This window comes from Onthophagus taurus, chromosome 11, assembly GCF_036711975.1.
Source record: "Onthophagus taurus isolate NC chromosome 11, IU_Otau_3.0, whole genome shotgun sequence".
NCBI classification, from domain to species: domain Eukaryota; kingdom Metazoa; phylum Arthropoda; class Insecta; order Coleoptera; family Scarabaeidae; genus Onthophagus; species Onthophagus taurus.
The window spans coordinates 31018488-31038200 of NC_091976.1; the positions used below are offsets into that span (position 1 = coordinate 31018488).

The window sequence follows — 19713 nt, forward strand, 5'->3', positions numbered from 1 at the left end:
ACGCCTGCACCGATTCATCAGTCTACTGATGGCGGCTGAAATATTGGCCGTTGACTTGTGCCAATATTTGCGGACTGTTGAACCTTTCCAACAGCGCTTGGTGAAATTCCGCGAAGGACATCTCCAAATCATCGAATGCACTCCACCACACAGCGGCATCTTCTCGAAGAAAACTGATCGCTTTCTTTGTTTGTTCCGCTGATGGAATGCCGGTGTCAGTGAAATATGTCTTTATTACCTTGATGAATTCTGCAGGGTCCTCCAAGGAATCGCCGGTGAAGCACGGGGGCTCGGCTTTTGGGATGCAGACATGTTCGGCCAATACCTTTGACAGGGCGCAAACCTGTGTCTGAACGGTCGCACTGTCTTGTTTCGGTTCTTCGGCGGCCTTCCCCATCTTCTGCGTTTGGGATTCTTTTCCTTTCTTCTCTTCTTTAATCGGTTGGGTGGGCCCCTCTTCTTCTGAAGAGCTTGCCAAATCTTCCTTCGTCGGATATGGCCGTGTCGACAATGAACGGCTTCTCGTTGTTGGTCCTTTTGGCATTATCGGGCCATACGTTGGGCGCCAATTGTTACGGGGTATGGATTGCGCCGAAGAAGAAACAACAGTTGTTGAATAAAACGAAATAATTTATTTACAAAATATGTACAAAAAAAAACCCTCAAAGGTTTTTTTAAGACGAAAGGGGTCGTCTTCGAATTGGCGGTTGAAGTGCTGGCTTGTTGTCGCTGTTATCGTTGTCGCTGCTGTTGTCGCTGTTATCGTTGTCGCTGTTGTTGTCGCTTCGGAGTTCGGTTGGAATTCACCGCTGATGGAAACCCGGCCGCCTTAAATAGGCGCCCTTGGGTAAAACTCTATCAACCGGGCGTTGTGGTTGGTTGGCGACCGTCCGATCCGTAGGTCGGGTTGACGACCAATGGCCAAGCAGATCGAACGGCGCTCAATTCGTACTTGGTGACACTATCCTGTCTTTTCAGTTTGTTAAAAGTACTTTTATCCATTTGAAAGTAGTTCTTGAAATCATCAACATCGCAGAGGCTCATTTCTTGCAACAGTACTAAATGAAAATATTTATCTCTCTTCTTCAACCATTCTTTCATCCAGTATATGCGTTTCACTCGAAGAGTATGTGTATGTATAATAAGTCTCTATCAGTTTGAGAGCTACTTGCATCCTGTCAAACAGCACGTTTATATACTTGCCTTTGACGAGAATGGTTAAATCATCTGCGTAACCAACTGTGATAAAGTTGGCTTCGGCGAGGCGGTTCAAGAGGCTATCCAGGGTGAGGTTCCACAAAAGTGGGGATAGTACACCCCCTTGTGGACAGCCTCGAATAACTCCTCCTTGAAGACTGACATCGCCAGCCCTAAGCTTAACTATCCTATGTTTAAGAGAGTTCTCAATCCAACCACAAAGAGTCGGTGGAACATGCTCTAACAAGGCATCGTTAATACCAGAGAAAGTTGTTACAATCTGGTATCAATCATTAATCACTGATAGGGATCCCTCCAAATCTGGCGGCATTGATGACACAGTATTAGTGCGGCAAAAAGCCACCTAAAACAAATAATCAACAGTTGGGAGGTTTCAAAGGTAGCCTTACGCTGGAAAAAACTTCCAGGTCACAGACAAGCGAATGATAACTGCGTCGCAAAACAAAACCAAAGAGGTTTTATGCCTCAGCAAAGGGGATCTAAGGACGCTTTCAGGTTACCTGACCGACCATGCGACCCTAAAATACCATCTCTTCCAAATCGGACAAGCTGAGGAACAAACCTCTCTTCACACCTACCGACATAAAGGTTCAAGACCTCAGGGCAATACTAAGGTTCATTAAGAACCTTTTTTTTAGACATTTGCCCTAAACTTTTGGAGGGCTAAAGTTACAATAGATCTTATAGGTTGCGGTAACGAGAGGGGCCGCTCATCTCAGCTTGGCAGCAATAATAATAATAATCAGTGCTTATGTCTTCCGCAGCTCATTTATAGGACATGTCGGAACAGTTTTGAGCATATTGCTTAAATCTGCAAATAGTAGTTCTAGCCACTTTCTGTATGTGTAAATGCAAAGGAGATAGGCCAAGCAGAACCTCCATTGCTAGAGTTGGCGTTGTGCTTATCGCACGAGAGATTGCTAATTCAAAGTAACTTTACTGATACTGAGGTTTGTCGGATTTTCCTATACTAAGCTGCTGCTCCGTATGTGATCATAAGTCTAACCACAGTCACATAGAGCCAGTACAGTCTTTCAGGGGTAAAACCCCAACTTTTTCTACAAAGATTACGACGCTTTGTGTAACACTTTCTGCAAATTTCCATTCCATGAGAGGATTTTATCTAGGATTACTCCTACATATTTGACTTCCTTTGAGAAAGGAATTTTTACAACTTGGATAGTTGGGCGGATTAGTCCATCCAACTTTCGTCTGCTGGTGAAGGGCACAACAATTGTTTTCTGCGGGTTTATATCTCCCTTACACCAAGCGCAAATGGTATCTAAGGTCGGCTGGTGAGTATCCTCGAGAAACAGGTTCCTTTAACCATAACGACAATGTCATCAGCATAAGCTTGTATTTCTACACCAACGGCTTCGACCAGCGCAATCAGCAAGGTTTATATATAAAAGGTTGTCTAGGTTCGTACGCAACCATACTGCGTATTACGTCACATGTGGAAAATAATACCGCCAAGCAATTCAAATTAAACAAATGCATGGAGCACCACATGGCCATGAGGTTGCGTGCGCAATCCGTGATCGCTTACGTCACGAAACACTCCTGCTCTTGCCCTTCGCCCACAAACTAAAATCAAAGTATTGCAGCATAGGAACTTAGACAACCTTTAATATATAAACCTTGCGCAATCAGATCATCAAGCAGAAGGGACCAAAGCAGGGTAGAGTTGCTTCCACTCCCCTGTTAATAGCAGGTCTTTTAAGAGATTGTGGTATTGCGTTCTTGAATGAGCACCTTCTATATCCAGAAACATATAAAACAAGATCTCTTTATCCTGGAGCGTCCTGGATACTATATCAACCAAGTTGTGTAGACTCAATTCCAGAACTTTTTCAAGGGTCTTCAACAGATATGATGTTACGCTGATGGGTCGAAAGGCTTTAAGAGTAGGGATCGAATGGCCCAGTTTAGGTATATAAGATACCTTCACTTTAGTCCATTCTGCCGGTCCATATTTCCAGGCGACACTCGCTCTGAAAATGTTTACCAAAATAGGCAACAATAATGACCTTCCTTACTATAACAAAGCACGAAAGATATTATCTTCTCCGGGCGATTTGAACGGCTTAAACGTTTGAATCGCTTGGTCGACGGATGTGCAAGTGACGACTTTTCTAGCCACACCCCAATCCGTATTTGAGAGACGTTTTGCCATGCAGGAATAGCCCGCTGTGACATTATTAGCCCCCATCATCAAGCTTCCTGGGTAGTGAGTCTGCATGAGAAGTTCTAACGAGGCTCTGATGGAGTGCCACGAATCTCTAGTGAGAATCTTGTGAATTCTTGCACTGCTAGGTGTGTATTTCACTTCTCTTGTCTTCCAGAGCTAAGAGATTCGTTCCACCAGGGTGTGTCCCGATTATTACTTTTCACCTCCAGTAGCCTGCTACTGTGGTAGGCTGAATGAGCTGCCAGAGAGATCTGCTCCGTGGCTATTTCAATCTGATGTCAGTTCCCAACGGTAGTGATGACACTAGTTAGGTTATCTGCAAGGCAACTCTTAAGCAGATCCTAATTAGTGCTCCAGGAGGTTATATTTGAGCTTATCATGATTGAGCTGAACGTAATGTCAAGTACCTCTGCTCTATTTCTGGTAACAAAGGTTGGTTTGGCGCCTACATTATTAACAGTAAGCCCCTCCCCTAATAGGTAGGCAAAAAGGAATTAACCTCTTTTATTTATGTCAGTGCTTGGCAGATACGCAACAAATAATGCAACTAAATTTTGTGTAATAAATACTGTGATATTGGTTGCATATTTGCAATGATGACGTAATTAGTTAACACACTGTATTTAACTGCAAAAATACAGTAGAAAAAATCAATCTAATTTTTTTTGTTACAGTTAGGAGTTGTTTTCTTGGAACAAGGAAAAGCTTCACAAGCTTTGGCCTATTTAGACAAAGCGTTAGAATTCGATCCGGATCACGAACAAGCCCTACTTAATTCGGCAATTCTATTACAAGAATTCGGCAGACCGGAACTAAGAAAAATTGCGAGAGAAAGACTTTTAAAGTTACTGGCGAAAGACGAAAGTAACGAACGCGTGCACTTCAACTTGGGAATGTTAGCAATGGACAATAAGGATATCGAAGAAGCGGAACATTGGTTTAGAAGAGCGGTGCATCTTAAAAACGATTTTCGTAGCGCCCTTTTCAACTTGGCTTTACTCCTAGCTGACGATCAAAGACCTTTGGAGGCAGCGCCGTTTTTAAATCAATTGGTGAAATATCATCCTGATCATGTTAAAGGATTAATTTTATTGGGGGATATTTATATTAATAATATTAAAGATCTTGATGCAGCAGAAAATGTAAGATTAATTAATTTAATTTAGTTTAATTTAATTTAATTTTTTTTGTAGTGTTACAAAAGAATTCTTGAATTAGATCCAGAAAACATTCAAGGTCTCCATAACCTTTGCGTTGTCCATGTAGAAAGAGGTAAACTTTTAGAAGCGCAAACGTGTTTAGAGCAAGCGCACGAATTGGCCCCAGAGGAAGATTATGTTCTTCGTCATCTACAAATCGTCCAAAATAGAATAGCAAAGATGAAATTGAACGCGGATAAAAAACTTGATGATGTAGAAGATGATAATCATAGAAGTAAAGTGATTTCGAATAAAAGTATTGATGAAACCGACCGGAAAACGCAACCTGTTGTAACAGGTGATTCTGAGGAGCAAAGATACAGTAGTAGAGTGGTCAATACTGAGCCCTTATTTGTGAATCACGTTGACAATATTATTGATGATTTAGATGATGATGATGGGGAGGGGAGTGTTGAGAGGGGTAGACAGAGAAAGTTGGGGGAATTTGGGGCTGATAATGATGACCCATCATCTGGCATGTCTTAGCACTAGTTGAGTAATTCGCACTTGTACAAATGTTTCGTCGATTTTTAAAAACCGGTGTAAGAGTAAATGAAATTATATATATTATAAATATATTCTATCTATAAAACAACTTTTTATACGAGCCATATTAGAAGTAGAGAGTCGTTGTTTCTGTGATACTCAGATCGATATTTAATTTTATTTCTTTTGGTTGCTCTATGTGGAAAATTGTAACGGTTACAGGAGCGACGTAACCCGACTTTCTTCAATGTTTCCCCGTATTTAAAATTCAATTATATAATGTAAACGGGTTGAAGATGTATATTTAGTCAATGTACCTATGTGTTTAACCCATGTGATTTGAACTAGTTGTGATTAGAATTGTTGCTTTATGCTATCTATATTTTTTTACTTGCTTTTTCTTTCAAATGTTTGATTTAAATTAATTAAATTAAACAATAATAACTCTGGAATTGGTATTTGTTTCGAAAAACTTATTAATTTAAAAAACAAAACTGGACTTAAAAATATTAAATAAAAAAAATGGAAACAAACAAAACAAGAAAGTAAATGTTTCAATGTTTCGGCTTTAGCCCATAGATTTAGATTTGTAATGAAGTACCCACGTGGCCAAAAAAAAAAATAAATAAAAATTCTTATTATATTTTAGATTTCTTAGCGGACTTGATATTATTCATACGTATATTGTAACAAATTAGATGAAAATTTCTCCAAAATGAGGAAAAGTTAAGAGAAAAAACATAAATTTTGTATTTTGTAATGGTGCCTTGACAAAAAACACGTTAATTAAGGCAAAAAAAATAAGTTTTGTAACATATAGTATATAACGATCATATTTTTCTATGTTGTCACTGTTCATATATATTATATACATATAGTTAATAACCTAAAACTCTATGTAAAATTTAATGTGCGAAAAACGGAGCGATATGTATAATTATATGGAGAAAATGTACTTAAAGAAAACTATAATATACTTTCTCACAACCAATCACTGGACAGATTCAAAATTTGTCCACCAATTAAAAAACTCTTTACTTACATTATATTTTCCCCCCAATACGTATACTTAATTCGACAATCTTCATTCAAATCAGACAAGAGACTTAATGTATTTATTCCGTCGCTTCGTTTAAAGATGAGAAGAAAACGAGGCGAACGCAAAAAGATGAAAAATAAAAACCTATATTATAAACGATTATTGTCGATAACTTAAAAATGAAAAATTTACTGATGAAGACTCTAATGTATTAACTTAAAGAACTTGTTGTAAAATGTGTATTTGTAATAAAGAAATTTGTGAAGTAAATCGTTTCATAATTTTGTTTAAACATATTATATCTGGAATTGTTTTGATTTTAAATCCCCTACGTTGATAATGATGATATTTAGGTTATATTTGCTTTTAGATAACGTTTCATTGATCAATTATAAACAATTCTTATCTGAAACATTTTCCCTTAGCATTTATGATTTTCTAGATACAATACAGACTGTGAAGATATAAAATAATTTGTTTAAATATATCGAATTTGGAATATTTTTGATTTTAAATCCGCTACGTTGGTAATTATGATATTTAGGTTATAATCACTTGCGGATAACGTTCTATTGATTAATTATAAACAATTTTTATCCGAAACATTTTCCCCCAGCACTTTTAATTTTCCTCATACTATGCAAAGCTTGTCCAAAAACGTCAATTTTGAGGTTTGGCGATTTTATGCGTTATAACTAACAATGCGAAATAGTTAGAAAGAAATCGTTTATGGATAATGTTTTTATTCATTATTATGAACAATTTTTATTAACATCATTCTCACCTACAGATTTTAACTATCAAGATATAAAATATTTTGTTTAAATATGTCTAATTTGGAATATTTTTTATTTTAAATCCGCTAGGTTGGCAATAATGATATTTAAGTTATAATCACTTGCGAATAACGTTCCAATGATTAATTATAAACAATTTTTATCCGAAACATTTTCCCCCAGCATTTATAATTTCCCAGATACAATGCAAATTTTGTCCAAAAGCGTTAATTTTGAGGTTTTGCCATTCTATTGGTTATAACTAAAAACACGAAATAGTTACAAAGAAATCGTTTATGGATAATGTTTTTATGCAATATTATGAACAATTTTTATTAACATCATTCTCACCTACAGATTTTAACTGTAAAAATATAAAATAATTTGTTTAAATATATCGAATTTGGAATATTTTTGATTTTAAATCCGCTAGGTTGGCAATAATGATATTTAAGTTATAATGACTTGCGAATAACGTTCCATTGATTAATTATAAACAATTTTTATCCGAAACATTTTCTCTCAACATTTATAATTTTTCAGATACAATGCAAATTTTGTCCAAAATCGTCAATTTTGAGGTTTTGCGATTTTATGGTTTAGAACTAAAAATATGAAATAGTTGAAAAGAAATCGTTTATGGATAATGTTTTTATGCATTATTATGAACAATTTTTATTAACATCATTCTCACCTACAGATTTTAACTTTGGAGATATAAAATATTTGGTTTAAATATAGCCAATTTGGAATATTTTTGATTTTAAATCCGCTACGTTGGTAATAATGATATTTAAGTTATAATCACCTGCGAATAACGTTCCATTGATTAATTATAAACAATTTTTATCCGAAACATTTTCCCCCAGCATTTATAATTTTCCAGATACAATGCAAATTTTGTCCAAAAGCGTTAATTTTGAGGTTATGCCATTTTATTGGTTATAACTAAAAACACGAAATAGTTACAAAGAAATCGTTTAGGGATAATGTTTTTATGCATTATTATGAACAATTTTTATTAACACCATTCTCACCTACAGATTTTAACTTTGGAGATATAAAATATTTTGTTTAAATATACCGAATTTTGAATATTTTTGATTTTAAATCCGCTACGTTGGTAATAATGATATTTAAGTTATAATCACTTGCGAATAACGTTCCATTGATTAATTATAAACAATTTTTATCCGAAACATTTTCTCCCAGCATTTTTAATTTTCCTCATACAATGCAAAGTTTGTACAAAAACATCAATTTTGAGGTTTTCTCGATTTTAGGCCTTATAACTAACAATACGAAATAGTTAGAAAGAAATCATTTATGGATAATGTTTTTATGCATTATTATGAACAATTTTTATTAACATTATTCTCACCTACAGATTTTAAGTTTGAAGATATAAAATATTTTGTTTAAATATAGCGAATTTTGAATATTTTTGATTTTAAATCCGCTACGCTGGTAATAATGATATTTAGGTTATAATCACTTGCGAATAACGTTTCATTGATTAATTATAAACAATTTTTATCCGAAACATTTTCCCCCAGCATTTATAATTTTCCAGATACAATGCAAATTTTGTCCAAAAGCGTTAATTTTGAGGTTATGCCATTTTATTGGTTATAACAAAAACACGAAATAGTTACAAAGAAATCGTTTATGGATAATGTTTTTATGCATTATTATGAACAATTTTTATTAACATCATTCTCACCTACAGATTTTAATTTTGAAGATATAAAATAATTTGTTTAAATATATCGAATTTTGAATATTTTTGATTTTAAATCCGCTACGTTGGTAATAATGATATTTAGGTTATAATCACTTACGGATAGCGTTTCATTGATTAATTATAAACAATTCTTATCCGAAACTTTTTTTCCTACCATTTTTAATATTCGATTTAGAATAAAAATTTTGTAAAAACGTCAATTTTTTAAATTCGTTGATTTTATATACCGTATAACTAAGAATACGAAATAGTTGGAAAAAATCGTTTATAGATTCCATTTTTATGCATTTTTATAAACAATTTTTATTAATACCATTTTCCCCTATTGTTTTTTACTTTTGAGTTATAAAGTATTTTGTTTAAATATGTCAAATTTGAAATATTTTTGATTTTGAATCCGCTAGGTTGGTAATAATGATATTTAGGTTATAATCACTTACGGATAACGTTTCATTGATTAATTATAAACAATTCTTATCCGAAACTTTTTTTCCTACCATTTTTAATATTCGATTTAGAATAAAGATTTTGTAAAAACATCAATTTTTTAAATTTGTTGATTTTATATAACATATAATTAAAAACACGAAATAGTTGGAAAAAAATCGTTTATAGATTCCATTTTTATGCATTTTTATAAACAATTTTTATTAATACCATTTTCACCTATTGATTTTTACTTTTGAGTTATAAAGTATTTTGTTTGAATATGTCAAATTTGAAATATTTTTGATTTTAAATCCGCTAGGTTGGTAATAATGATATTTAGGTTATATCACTTACGGATAGCGTTTCATTGATTAATTATAAACAATTCTTATCCGAAACATTTTTTCCTACCATTTTTAATATTCGATTTAGAATAAAGATTTTGTAAAAACATCAATTTTTTAAATTTGTTGATTTTATATACCATATAACTAAGAATACGAAATAGTTGGAAAAAAATCGTTTATAGATTCCATTTTTATGCATTTTTATAAACAATTTTTATTAATATGATTTTCACCTATTGTTTTTCACTTTTGAGTTATAAAGTATTTTGTTTGAATATGTCAAATTTGAAATATTTTTGATTTTAAATCCGCTACATTGGTAATAATGATATTTACGTTATAATCACTTGCGGATAACGTTTCATTGATTAATTATAAACAATTTTTATCCGAAACATTTTTTCCTACCATTTTTAATATTCGATTTAGAATAAAGATTTTGTAAAAACGTCAATTTTTTAAATTTGTTGATTTTATATAACTAAAAATACGAAATAGTTGGAAAAAAATCGTTTATAGATTCCATTTTTATGCATTTTTATAAACAATTTTTATTAATACCATTTTCATTTATTGCTTTTTACTTTTGAGTTATAAAGTATTTTGTTTGAATATGTCAAATTTGAAATATTTTTGATTTTAAATCCGCTACGTTGGTAATAATGATATTTAGGTTATAATCACTTACGGATAACGTTTCATTGATTAATTATAAACAATTCTTATCCGAAACATTTTTTCCTACCATTTTTAATATTCGATTTAGAATAAAGATTTTGTAAAAACGTCAATTTTTTAAATTTCTTGATTTTATATACCATATAACTAAGAATACGAAATAGTTAGAAAAAAATCGTTTATAGATCCCATTTTTATGCATTTTTATAAACAATTTTTATTAATACCATTTTCCCCTATTGTTTTTTACTTTTGAGTTATAAAGTATTTTGTTTAAATATGTCAAATTTGAAATATTTTTGATTTTAAATCCGCTAGGTTGGTAATAATGATATTTAGGTTTTAATCGTTTCATTGATTAATTATAAACAATTTTTATCCCATATCACATTTAATTTTAGTTTTAGAATAAAGATTGTTTAAAAGAAAGTTTTAATTAGAAAAATTTCTTTTTAATAAATTCTAATGGTTTACTTCTAATAAGATAATAAACAAATTAACACAAAATTAAGTTCATAACGGTTTTGGTTAACACTTTTAATCTGAAAATTTCGATACCTAAATTTCATTTGATCAATTTTAGTTCAGTAATAAAATGAGAGAGAGATAAATGAAGTAACACAAGTAGTAATTGCTTTATTCTATCTACATAACCATGCACACATATTATAACATAGTAATTCATTTCTTTTTAATTTGAGAATTCGTTTCTCCCAAGAGATTCTTTTTCTAAGATACAATTTAACATTACGGCGTAATCTAATGCACATTATATCAAAAAATAGTTTATATACACTTCGTAGTTACAGCTCAGATATGTACAAAGGATATAAAATTAATGCTACGTTAACAAAAATGGAAAAGAATGATTAGGGGGAAGAAAAAACATCGCGATTACATTTTTATACGCTATCAGTTCGGTTTTTTTTTGCTGCAAATAGTTTAGTAGCTCCGATTAAAATTATTTAAGTTACATTTTTTTTTTGCTTCATCTTTTTGAAACTTATTTTTAAGTGTGCAGTCCATGTTCTCAATATCACAGAGTGAGTCTGCAATTTTAAACATTGTACGAACCAAGACGGATCGAAAATCAAAAACGCTCGCTTTTTTATGAGATTTAAGAGATTTATATGAAATGTTTGAACGTCAGCAGCATTTTTTTTTTGTTTTGTTTCATAGAATATATATGTATGTACACGCGACGTACAAAGCTTTCTGTGTGTTTTTTTATACCCTCATTATACCTATTATACACGATTATTGTTCGACACCGACTTTACAATATTTTGTAAACTACCGAAATAAATAAAATAATTAAAGTGTTAATTAAAAATAATTAAAAATAAGTTATCTAGAAGAGATTTTTAAAAAACGAATTTTTGTATAGTACATTTTATATGTTAATGTTAATTCATTAAGAATAATTAATACTAGTCTCAGTCTTAAATTAATAATTGTAGGTTTCTTTTTGAACTTAGTTGTCCTTAAGAAGCGTTAATTGGCGAGTTAATGAATCTTCACTAGGTGTGACTGTTTTTCTTCCTGGAGATGATGAATCAGCGTTATGCTGTTTAAAAAAGAAATTATTAATTAAAATTTTTATTTCTTTGTTGGTTTTATTACCGAATCTAATTCCTTTTCCATAGTCAACATATGTTTGATTATATCATAAACTGATTGCTTATTATTATTATTATTATTTAGATTGGATGTGGGATATTCAAATTTCCTATGAATAGCTGGTTGATGAAGAACCTCTTCTTTTTGCCCGGACCATTTTTTATTATTAAGAATCGGTTTCGAAGTAGTCGCTACGACTCTTTTAGTTTCCATCTTTTTACTTGGATGGCTCCCTTTGTTAAAGAAATTCAAGCGGTCTTCTTTATTAACTGCTTGAGTAGGTTCCGCGTAGTTACCTAATCCTTTCATTTCTCTTTCGATTTCGTCCGCTGGAAAATAACCGGGAGTGCTAACAGGGAATTCTTCCCAAGTTCCATATACGTCGTGATCATCGTGATAATAATTATTTTGCGGCTTATGATAAGAAGTTTTTTGATCCATGGCGTCATTATAAATTTGGGTCATAATGAGGTTGTTTAAAAACGCCGTGTTTACCGCGTCCATGTTATCGCTACTTTCATTGTTGTCGTAATAAGTGTCATCTTGATCTTCAGCGTTTAAGATGGGATCGGATGTTTGGGAGTAATCGTATAAATAATTTGGATACATCCCGTGAGAGTTGGTGTTGTAATAATAGGGCACGACGGCTTGGTAAACCTCATATTTTGAAGTTTTGGGGTAATACATTAGAGAAAGGTCTCTTGGACGATAATAATAATCGTAATATGAAGGTACATATGGGTTGGATTCGTACTCGTAGAATGGATGGTGTCTTTGCACGGATTGTCTGTATTGATGGAAATTTGGTGACCAGAGTTCAAAATCGTGCGATTTTCCAGCAGAACTTCGCGTGTACTTCTTCGTTCCGTAAATGGGGACAGCCCAAGCGGTCGGTGAACTCAACGCAATTATAACTTGGCACAGCAAGAGAGCTTGCAGCGCAATCTGGAACCAATTTAACCCAAAATAAGTCACTTTTAAATCTAATCGGACCCATTAACTTACCATTTTTATTCTTATTTGTTTTTATTTACTGGCACAACCGTCCGGCACAAGAACTCTTCTGAAGTGTTGCTCCAACAAGTTGGAGGTGTATATATAGAGCCAGCCATCCCCCGGATCTTGCTGCCTACACATTATCAATGAAACGGCAACGACGTGGGGGTGGAAATCTCCAAAATGCGGCACCGGACACCATTGGACATAGATTTCGACAGAATCGTCCCCATTGGAGTCTAATCTTAGCCTGTATTGATCCGCGTGCCCTACGTGCGCAGAGATGTTATTAAACCGGCCACGTTCTGGCCTGGTTACAGCTAAAAACGTCTCTCTCTTTGGGGCGGGTTCGCCCGATTTCATTCATAACTTTGGGGTTCGTGCGTATCCTAGTCCAATTGATATGGAACGGAAACCGATGCCTTTGGCAAAACACATACATGATCCTATTTGTATTTATCCTCTTTAATAAATGAATACAATCAAGAAAATTCCCCAAAAAAAAGTCCAAGAAAATAAATTAATCACCTTTATTTCTTCTTTTATAGTTTATTCCGTTGTTTTACTAGAATGAGTAATAAAAGTGTATTAAAAGATTTCTTTTTGATTTATAGATGAAATAGTTAAAAAGAAATCGTTTATGCATTATTATGAACAATTTTTATTAACATCATTCTCACCTACAGATTTTAACTTTGAAGATATAAAATATTTTGTTTAAATATATCGAATTTGGAATATTTTTGATTTTAAATCCGCTACTCTGGTAATAATGATGTTTAGGTTATAATCACTTGCGGATAACGTTTCATTGATTAATTATAAACAATTCTTATCCGAATCATTTTCCCCCAGCATTTTTAATTTTCCTCATACAATGCAAAGTTTGTCCAAAAACGTCAATTTTGAGGTTTTGCGATTTTATGGTTTAGAACTAAAAATATGAAATAGTTGAAAAGAAATCGTTTATGGATAATGTTTTTATGTATTATTATGAACAATTTTTATCAACATCATTTTCACCTACAGATTTTAACTTTGGAGATATAAAATATTTTGTTTAAATATACCGAATTTTGAATATTTTTGATTTTAAATCCGCTACGTTGGTAATAATGATATTTAGGTTATAATCACTTGTGGATAACGTTTCATTGATTAATTATAAACAATTCTTATCCGAAACATTTTCCCCCAGCATTTTTAATTTTCGTCATACAATGCAAAGTTTGTAAAAAAACATCAATTTTGAGGTTTTCTCGATTTTATGCGTTATAACTAACAATACGAAATAGTTAGAAAGAAATCGATTATGGATAATCTTTTTATACTTTATTATGAACAATTTTTATCAACATCATTCTCATCTACAGATTTTAACTTTGAAGATATAAAATATTTTGTTTAAATATAGCGAATTTTGAATATTTTTGATTTTAAATCCGCTACGTTGGTAATAATGATATTTAGGTTATAATCACTTGTGGATAACGTTTCATTGATTAATTATAAACAATTCTTATCCGAATCATTTTCCCCCAGCATTTTTAATTTTCCTCATACAATGCAAAGTTTGTCCAAAAACGTCAATTTTGAGGTTTGATGATTTTATGCGTTATAACTAACAATACGAAATAGTGAGAAAGAAATCGTTTATGGATAATGTTTTTATACTTTATTATGAACAATTTTTATTAACATCATTCTCACCTACAGATTTTAACTTTGGAGATATAAAATATTTTGTTTAAATATAACAAATTTTGAATATTTTTGATTTTAAATCCGCTACGTTGGTAATAATGATATTTAGGTTATAATCACTTGCGGATAACGTTTCATTGATTAATTATAAACAATTTTTATCCGACACATTTTTTCCTACCATTTATAATTTTCCAGATACAATGCAAATTTTGTCCAAAAGCGTTAATTTTGAGGTTTTGCCATTTTATTGGTTATAACTAAAAACACGAAATAGTTACAAAGAAATCGTTTATGGATAACGTTTTTATGCATTATTATAAACAATTTTTATTAACATCATTCTCACCTACAGATTTTAACTTTGGAGATATAAAATAATTTGCTTAAATATATCGAATTTGGAACATTTTTGATTTTAAATCCGCTACGTTGGTAATAATGATATTTAGGTTATAATCACTTGTGGATAACGTTTCATTGATTAATTATAAACAATTCTTATCCGAAACATTGTTTCCTACCATTTTTAATATTCGATTTAGAATAAAGATTTTGTAAAAACGTCAATTTTTTAAATTTGTTGATTTTATATACCATATAACTAAGAATACGAAATAGATGGAAAATAATCGTTTATAGATTCCATTTTTATGCATTTTTATAAACAATTTTTATTAATACCATTTTCACTTATTGTTTTTTACTTTTGAGTTATAAAGTATTTTGTTTGAATATGTCAAATTTGAAATATTTTTGATTTTAAATCCGCTAGGTTGGTAATAATGATATTTAGGTTATAATCACTTGCGGATAACGTTTCATTGATTAATTATAAACAATTCTTATTCGAAACATTTTTTCCTACCATTTTTAATATTCGATTTAGAATAAAGATTTTTATAAAAACGTCAATTTTTTAAATTTGGTGATTTTATATTCCATATAACTAAGAATACGAAATAGTTGGAAAAAAATCGTTTATAGATTCCATTTTTATGCATTTTTATAAACAATTTTTATTAATACTATTTTCACCTACTGTTTTTTACTTTTGAGTTATAAACTATTTTGTTTAAATATGTCAAATTTGAAATATTTTTGATTTTAAATCCCCTAGGTTGGTAATAATGATATTTAGGTTATAATCACTTGCTGATAACGTTTCATTGATTAATTATAAACAATTCTTATTCGAAACATTTTTTCCTACCATTTTCAATATTCGATTTAGAATAAAGATTTTGTAAAAACGTCAATTTTTTAAATTTGTTGATTTTATATACCATATAACTAAGAATACGAAATAGTTGGAAAAAAATCGTTTATAGATTCCATTTTTATACATTTTTATAAACAATTTTTATTAATACCATTTTCACCTATTGTTTTTTACTTTTGAATTATAAAGTATTTTATTTAAATATGTCAAATTTGAAATATTTTTGATTGTAAATTCGCTACGTTGGTAATAGTGGTATTTAGTTTATAATCACTTGCAGATACGTTTCATTAATAATAATTTTAATTTAATTTTCGATTTAGAATAAAGATTTTGTATCCAATAAGTCAGATTGTTTAAAAGAAAGTTTTAATTAAAAAAATTACTTTTTAATAAATTTGGCAAAACACATACATCATCCTCTTTAATCACCTTTATTTCTTCTTTTATAGTTTATTCCGTTGTTTTACTCGAATGAGTAATAAAAGTGTATTAAAAGATGTCTTTCTGATTTATTCAGTTCAAGCCAGGGCAGTGCACTTTTGCTACAAACTACCCAATCCTTATCGATTTCTTTCCCCTTCGCGAAGCAATTGAATTAAAAATAGTGCAGCTTTCGACCCAATTAAAGTAAAAATAAATAAAATTTTCTAAAAGATGTACTGTAAACAGTACACGTAGTCTTTTCATTATTCAGTTCGCGTCAGGGTAACTGCACTTTTGTAGCGAACTACCCCCTATAGTCGAGTGCACCACTAGCACATAAAACAGGGTAAATCTTTCATAAATTTAAAAGCGAGCTTTCAAGAAGCGACACACTTTTTGTGCACGTCCGTTGCAGATTTAACGAACCCTCTTGTAACGAAGGAATTGTTATGAACGGTTATAATCCGCTTACGACAGCAGTTGCGGTAAACATTATCGATCTCGGATATAGTCCAAGGAGAGTTGGAAAACAACAGGTTTATTAAGACGGGATAATTAAAGTCCACGATGTTGTCGTAGTCATTTTCATAAAGTTATTAAATTCACAACGTGTGCCCCAGATTCTTGTCAGTTTTAAACGTGTTTTCGGGTGGAAAAGCAATTTTAATAGAAAATAACTCAGATCTCGGTAACACCACTTCAGTTAACATCTAACAAGTTATATTTAAATTTATAATGTAACGAGAAATAATTCAGTTCCAATCCAACCTGCTTTTGACAGAATTCATATTTTATCTTAAAAGATATATCTATATTTATCTTCAAATTCCACAATTTTTTTTTTTAATATATGTTATATTTTAATTCATTGTTATTCTAATTCATTTTTAAGATAAGCGGAAATCAATGCGCATGTTTTATCTGGGGATTTGCGACATCCCCAGCACGAAAACACGCAATCCGTGACGTCTATAAACCTCTTCATATTGATTTCCGATTTAGGACTTCTTAGATTTTATAGAAAACTAAGTTTGGGAAATACTCCAAAGATGGAGTAGTTTAAAAAATTAATTATCGATTAAGTATATTTTAAAAATTTTGAATAAGTTTTATCAACTCATTAACATCAAAGTAGCAGATAACCCTGGGTGTTGGCTTGATAATTAACAATTTCAACTTGAAATGTGATTGAGTTGGATGGATTTTTATGTGCATCCGTTTCAAGGAGGATAGAAGAGAAATGAAAGCAGAAATGGAGCATGCATTTGAAGAAAGAAGTGTGGTCCATATCTTAATACAAAAAGGGACGAGTGAAGTCGTGATGAACTGTCTCAGGAAAGTGATGGTGATGAAGGAAGGAGAAGAGAGATTTCACCTTCCATCACTAGTGCAATCAGAACGCTAAGGTTCATAAAGCATTTAAGTTCCAAAGAGGGACAAGTGAAATCGAGATGAACTGTCTCAGAAAAGTGATAGTGATGAAGACAGATTCTAACTTCCATCATCAGTGCAATCAAAACGCTAAGGTTCATAAAGAATTTAAGTTCCAAAGAGGGACAAGCGAAATCGTGATGAACTGTCTCAGGAAAGTGATAGTAATGAAGGAAGGAGAAGACAGATTCTAACTTCCATCATCAGTGCAATCAGAACTTTTATTAAAAAAATATATATGTAATCGAAGAAATAGAAATAAACTTAAAAAAGACTGGAATAATCATAATCCATACTTCAGCAAAATTTAAGAATTATACTGGTGAAAAACCAAACTTAAGGGAATAGTCTGGTCAGCAGGTTAATTTGCAAGAAAAAGTCTGAAATTGCAATAGTTATAAACTAGACTTCAGCAAGAAAACAGGAATTACATTGTTCAAAGTTCACATGAAGTCTGAAATTACTGTTCAGAGAAAACAAAAAATTGATTATAAACCAAACATGATTTTTCATGGCAATACTTATGTGTTCAATAAAAGAATGCGAAGTATATGAACAAGAAACCAATAGACTTGTCTTTTTATTGCACAAGACAGGAAATCACCAATACGGAAACTTTGTCAATGCAGGATAAGCACAAAAGCAAAGGAACAGCTGCAGAAATGAGGTACCGGGTGGTACAAGATCCGTATAGATAATAAGAGGCTCCCAAAAAGATGATGATAGACACCCAGAAAGAAGTTGCTGTCAGTATCAAGAACAAAACATACATAACGTTGGCAGCAGACTAGATACTGCTTCTAAAAAATTAAATACTGCTTTCTGAAGACTAGATACTGCTCTGGAAGATTAAATACTGCTTTCTGAAGACTAGATACTGCTGACAGGTCTAAATACTGCAAAAGAAAGATAAGATATTGTTGGAGAAAACATACATAACTTTGGCAGAAGACTAGATATTGCTTCTAGAAGACAAAATACTGCTTTCTGAAGACTAGATACTGCCGACAGGTCTAAATACAGCGTCTGGAACACTAAATACTGCTTTCTGAAGACTAGATACTGCTCTGGAAGATTAAATACTGCTTTCTGAAGACTAGCTGCTGCTGTGGAAGATTAAATACTGCTTTCTGAAGACTAGATACTGCCGACAGGTTGAAATACAGCGTCTGGAACACTAAATACTGCTTTCTAAAGACTAAAATTGCTTTGTGGAGACTAAATACTGCTTTCTGAAGACTAGATACTGCTGACAGGTCTAAATACTACAAAAGAAAGATAAGATATTGTTGGAGAAAACATACATAACGTTGGTAGAAGACTAGATACTGCTTCTAAAAGACTAAATACTGCTTTCTTAAGACTAAATACTGCCGACAGGTCTAAATATAGCGTCTGGAACACTAAATACTGCTTTCTAAAGACTAAAATTGCTATGTGGAGACTAAATACTGTTTTCTGAAGACTAGATACTGCTCTGGAAGATTAAATACTGCTTTCTGAAGACTAGATACTGCCGACAGGTTGAAATACTGCGTCTGGAACACTAAATACTGCTTTCTAAAGACTAAAATTACTTTGTGGAGACTAAATACTGCTTTCTGAAGACTAGCTACTGCTGACAGGTCTAAATACTGCAAAATAAAGATAAGATATTGTTGGAGAAAACATTAAAAAAGCGCCGGCGCCCCTTTTAGTATGCGCTCGGGTGCAGTGCACCCCTTGCACCCCCCGGTAGCGTCGCCTCTGGTTCGTAAAGCATTTAAGTTAACTCAAGACAAACCAATCCAACCCTAAAGCAGTATTTCCTAAAGGAACCAGTTATTGAGTAACCCATCATCAAATCAAGTAAATAACAAAGCGACAGAATGAATTAGTAAACTTGGTCCAAAAGAATAACATATCTAATGTCAAAGAAACTTAACCATATAGTTAAGTTTCCCAACCTTAAAGGTACTCCACTAAAACAAAACTATACTATACAGGATGAATAAAATGTTAAAAATCGTTTCCGTACATCATATCCTTAGGTATTTCGGTCAGAAATGTTCGCAATTTAATAGTGATTTTTTTAATAATGTATTCGCATGATGTGTTAAATGTATTACATTGGTATGAGTTGGCCTCTCACCCCGTGCCCGCTTGACGTTGAGTTTCGGGACAGCCTGTATATATATAGTAATTCAGTTGGCAACCTGAAAACAAAT

At 32.0% G+C, this 19713-nt stretch overlaps 2 protein-coding genes across 2 annotated transcripts in view; one reads left to right on the forward strand and one right to left on the reverse strand.

Moving 5' to 3' along the window:
• The window catches only part of LOC111416735 (protein O-mannosyl-transferase Tmtc3-like), a 71809-nt gene extending 65406 nt beyond the window's left edge, over window positions 1-6403 (forward strand). The window contains exons 8-9 of the mRNA XM_023048830.2: window positions 4084-4551; window positions 4603-6403. Coding sequence (XP_022904598.2) covers window positions 4084-4551; window positions 4603-5094 — 960 coding nt within the window. The 3' untranslated portion in view covers window positions 5095-6403. The remainder of the gene's footprint in view (window positions 1-4083; window positions 4552-4602) is intronic.
• A 5025-nt stretch (window positions 6404-11428) lies between these two features.
• LOC111416734 (uncharacterized) lies at window positions 11429-12809 on the reverse strand. The gene is made up of 3 exons (XM_023048829.2): window positions 12733-12809; window positions 11731-12672; window positions 11429-11674 (listed from the first exon to the last, which is right to left on the reverse strand). Exons 1-3 carry the CDS (start codon window positions 12733-12735, stop codon window positions 11582-11584), a joined length of 1038 nt encoding a protein of 345 aa, XP_022904597.1. The 5' UTR covers window positions 12736-12809; the 3' UTR covers window positions 11429-11581.
• Window positions 12810-19713: the final 6904 nt, after the last annotated feature.

Excerpts from the sequence above, each read along its gene's own strand:
- LOC111416734 (XM_023048829.2), bottom strand. Across the intron at positions 11,675-11,730 it reads TGGAAAAGGAATTAGATTCG|CATAACGCTGATTCATCATC; the intron begins GTAATAAAACCA and ends TTTTTTAAACAG.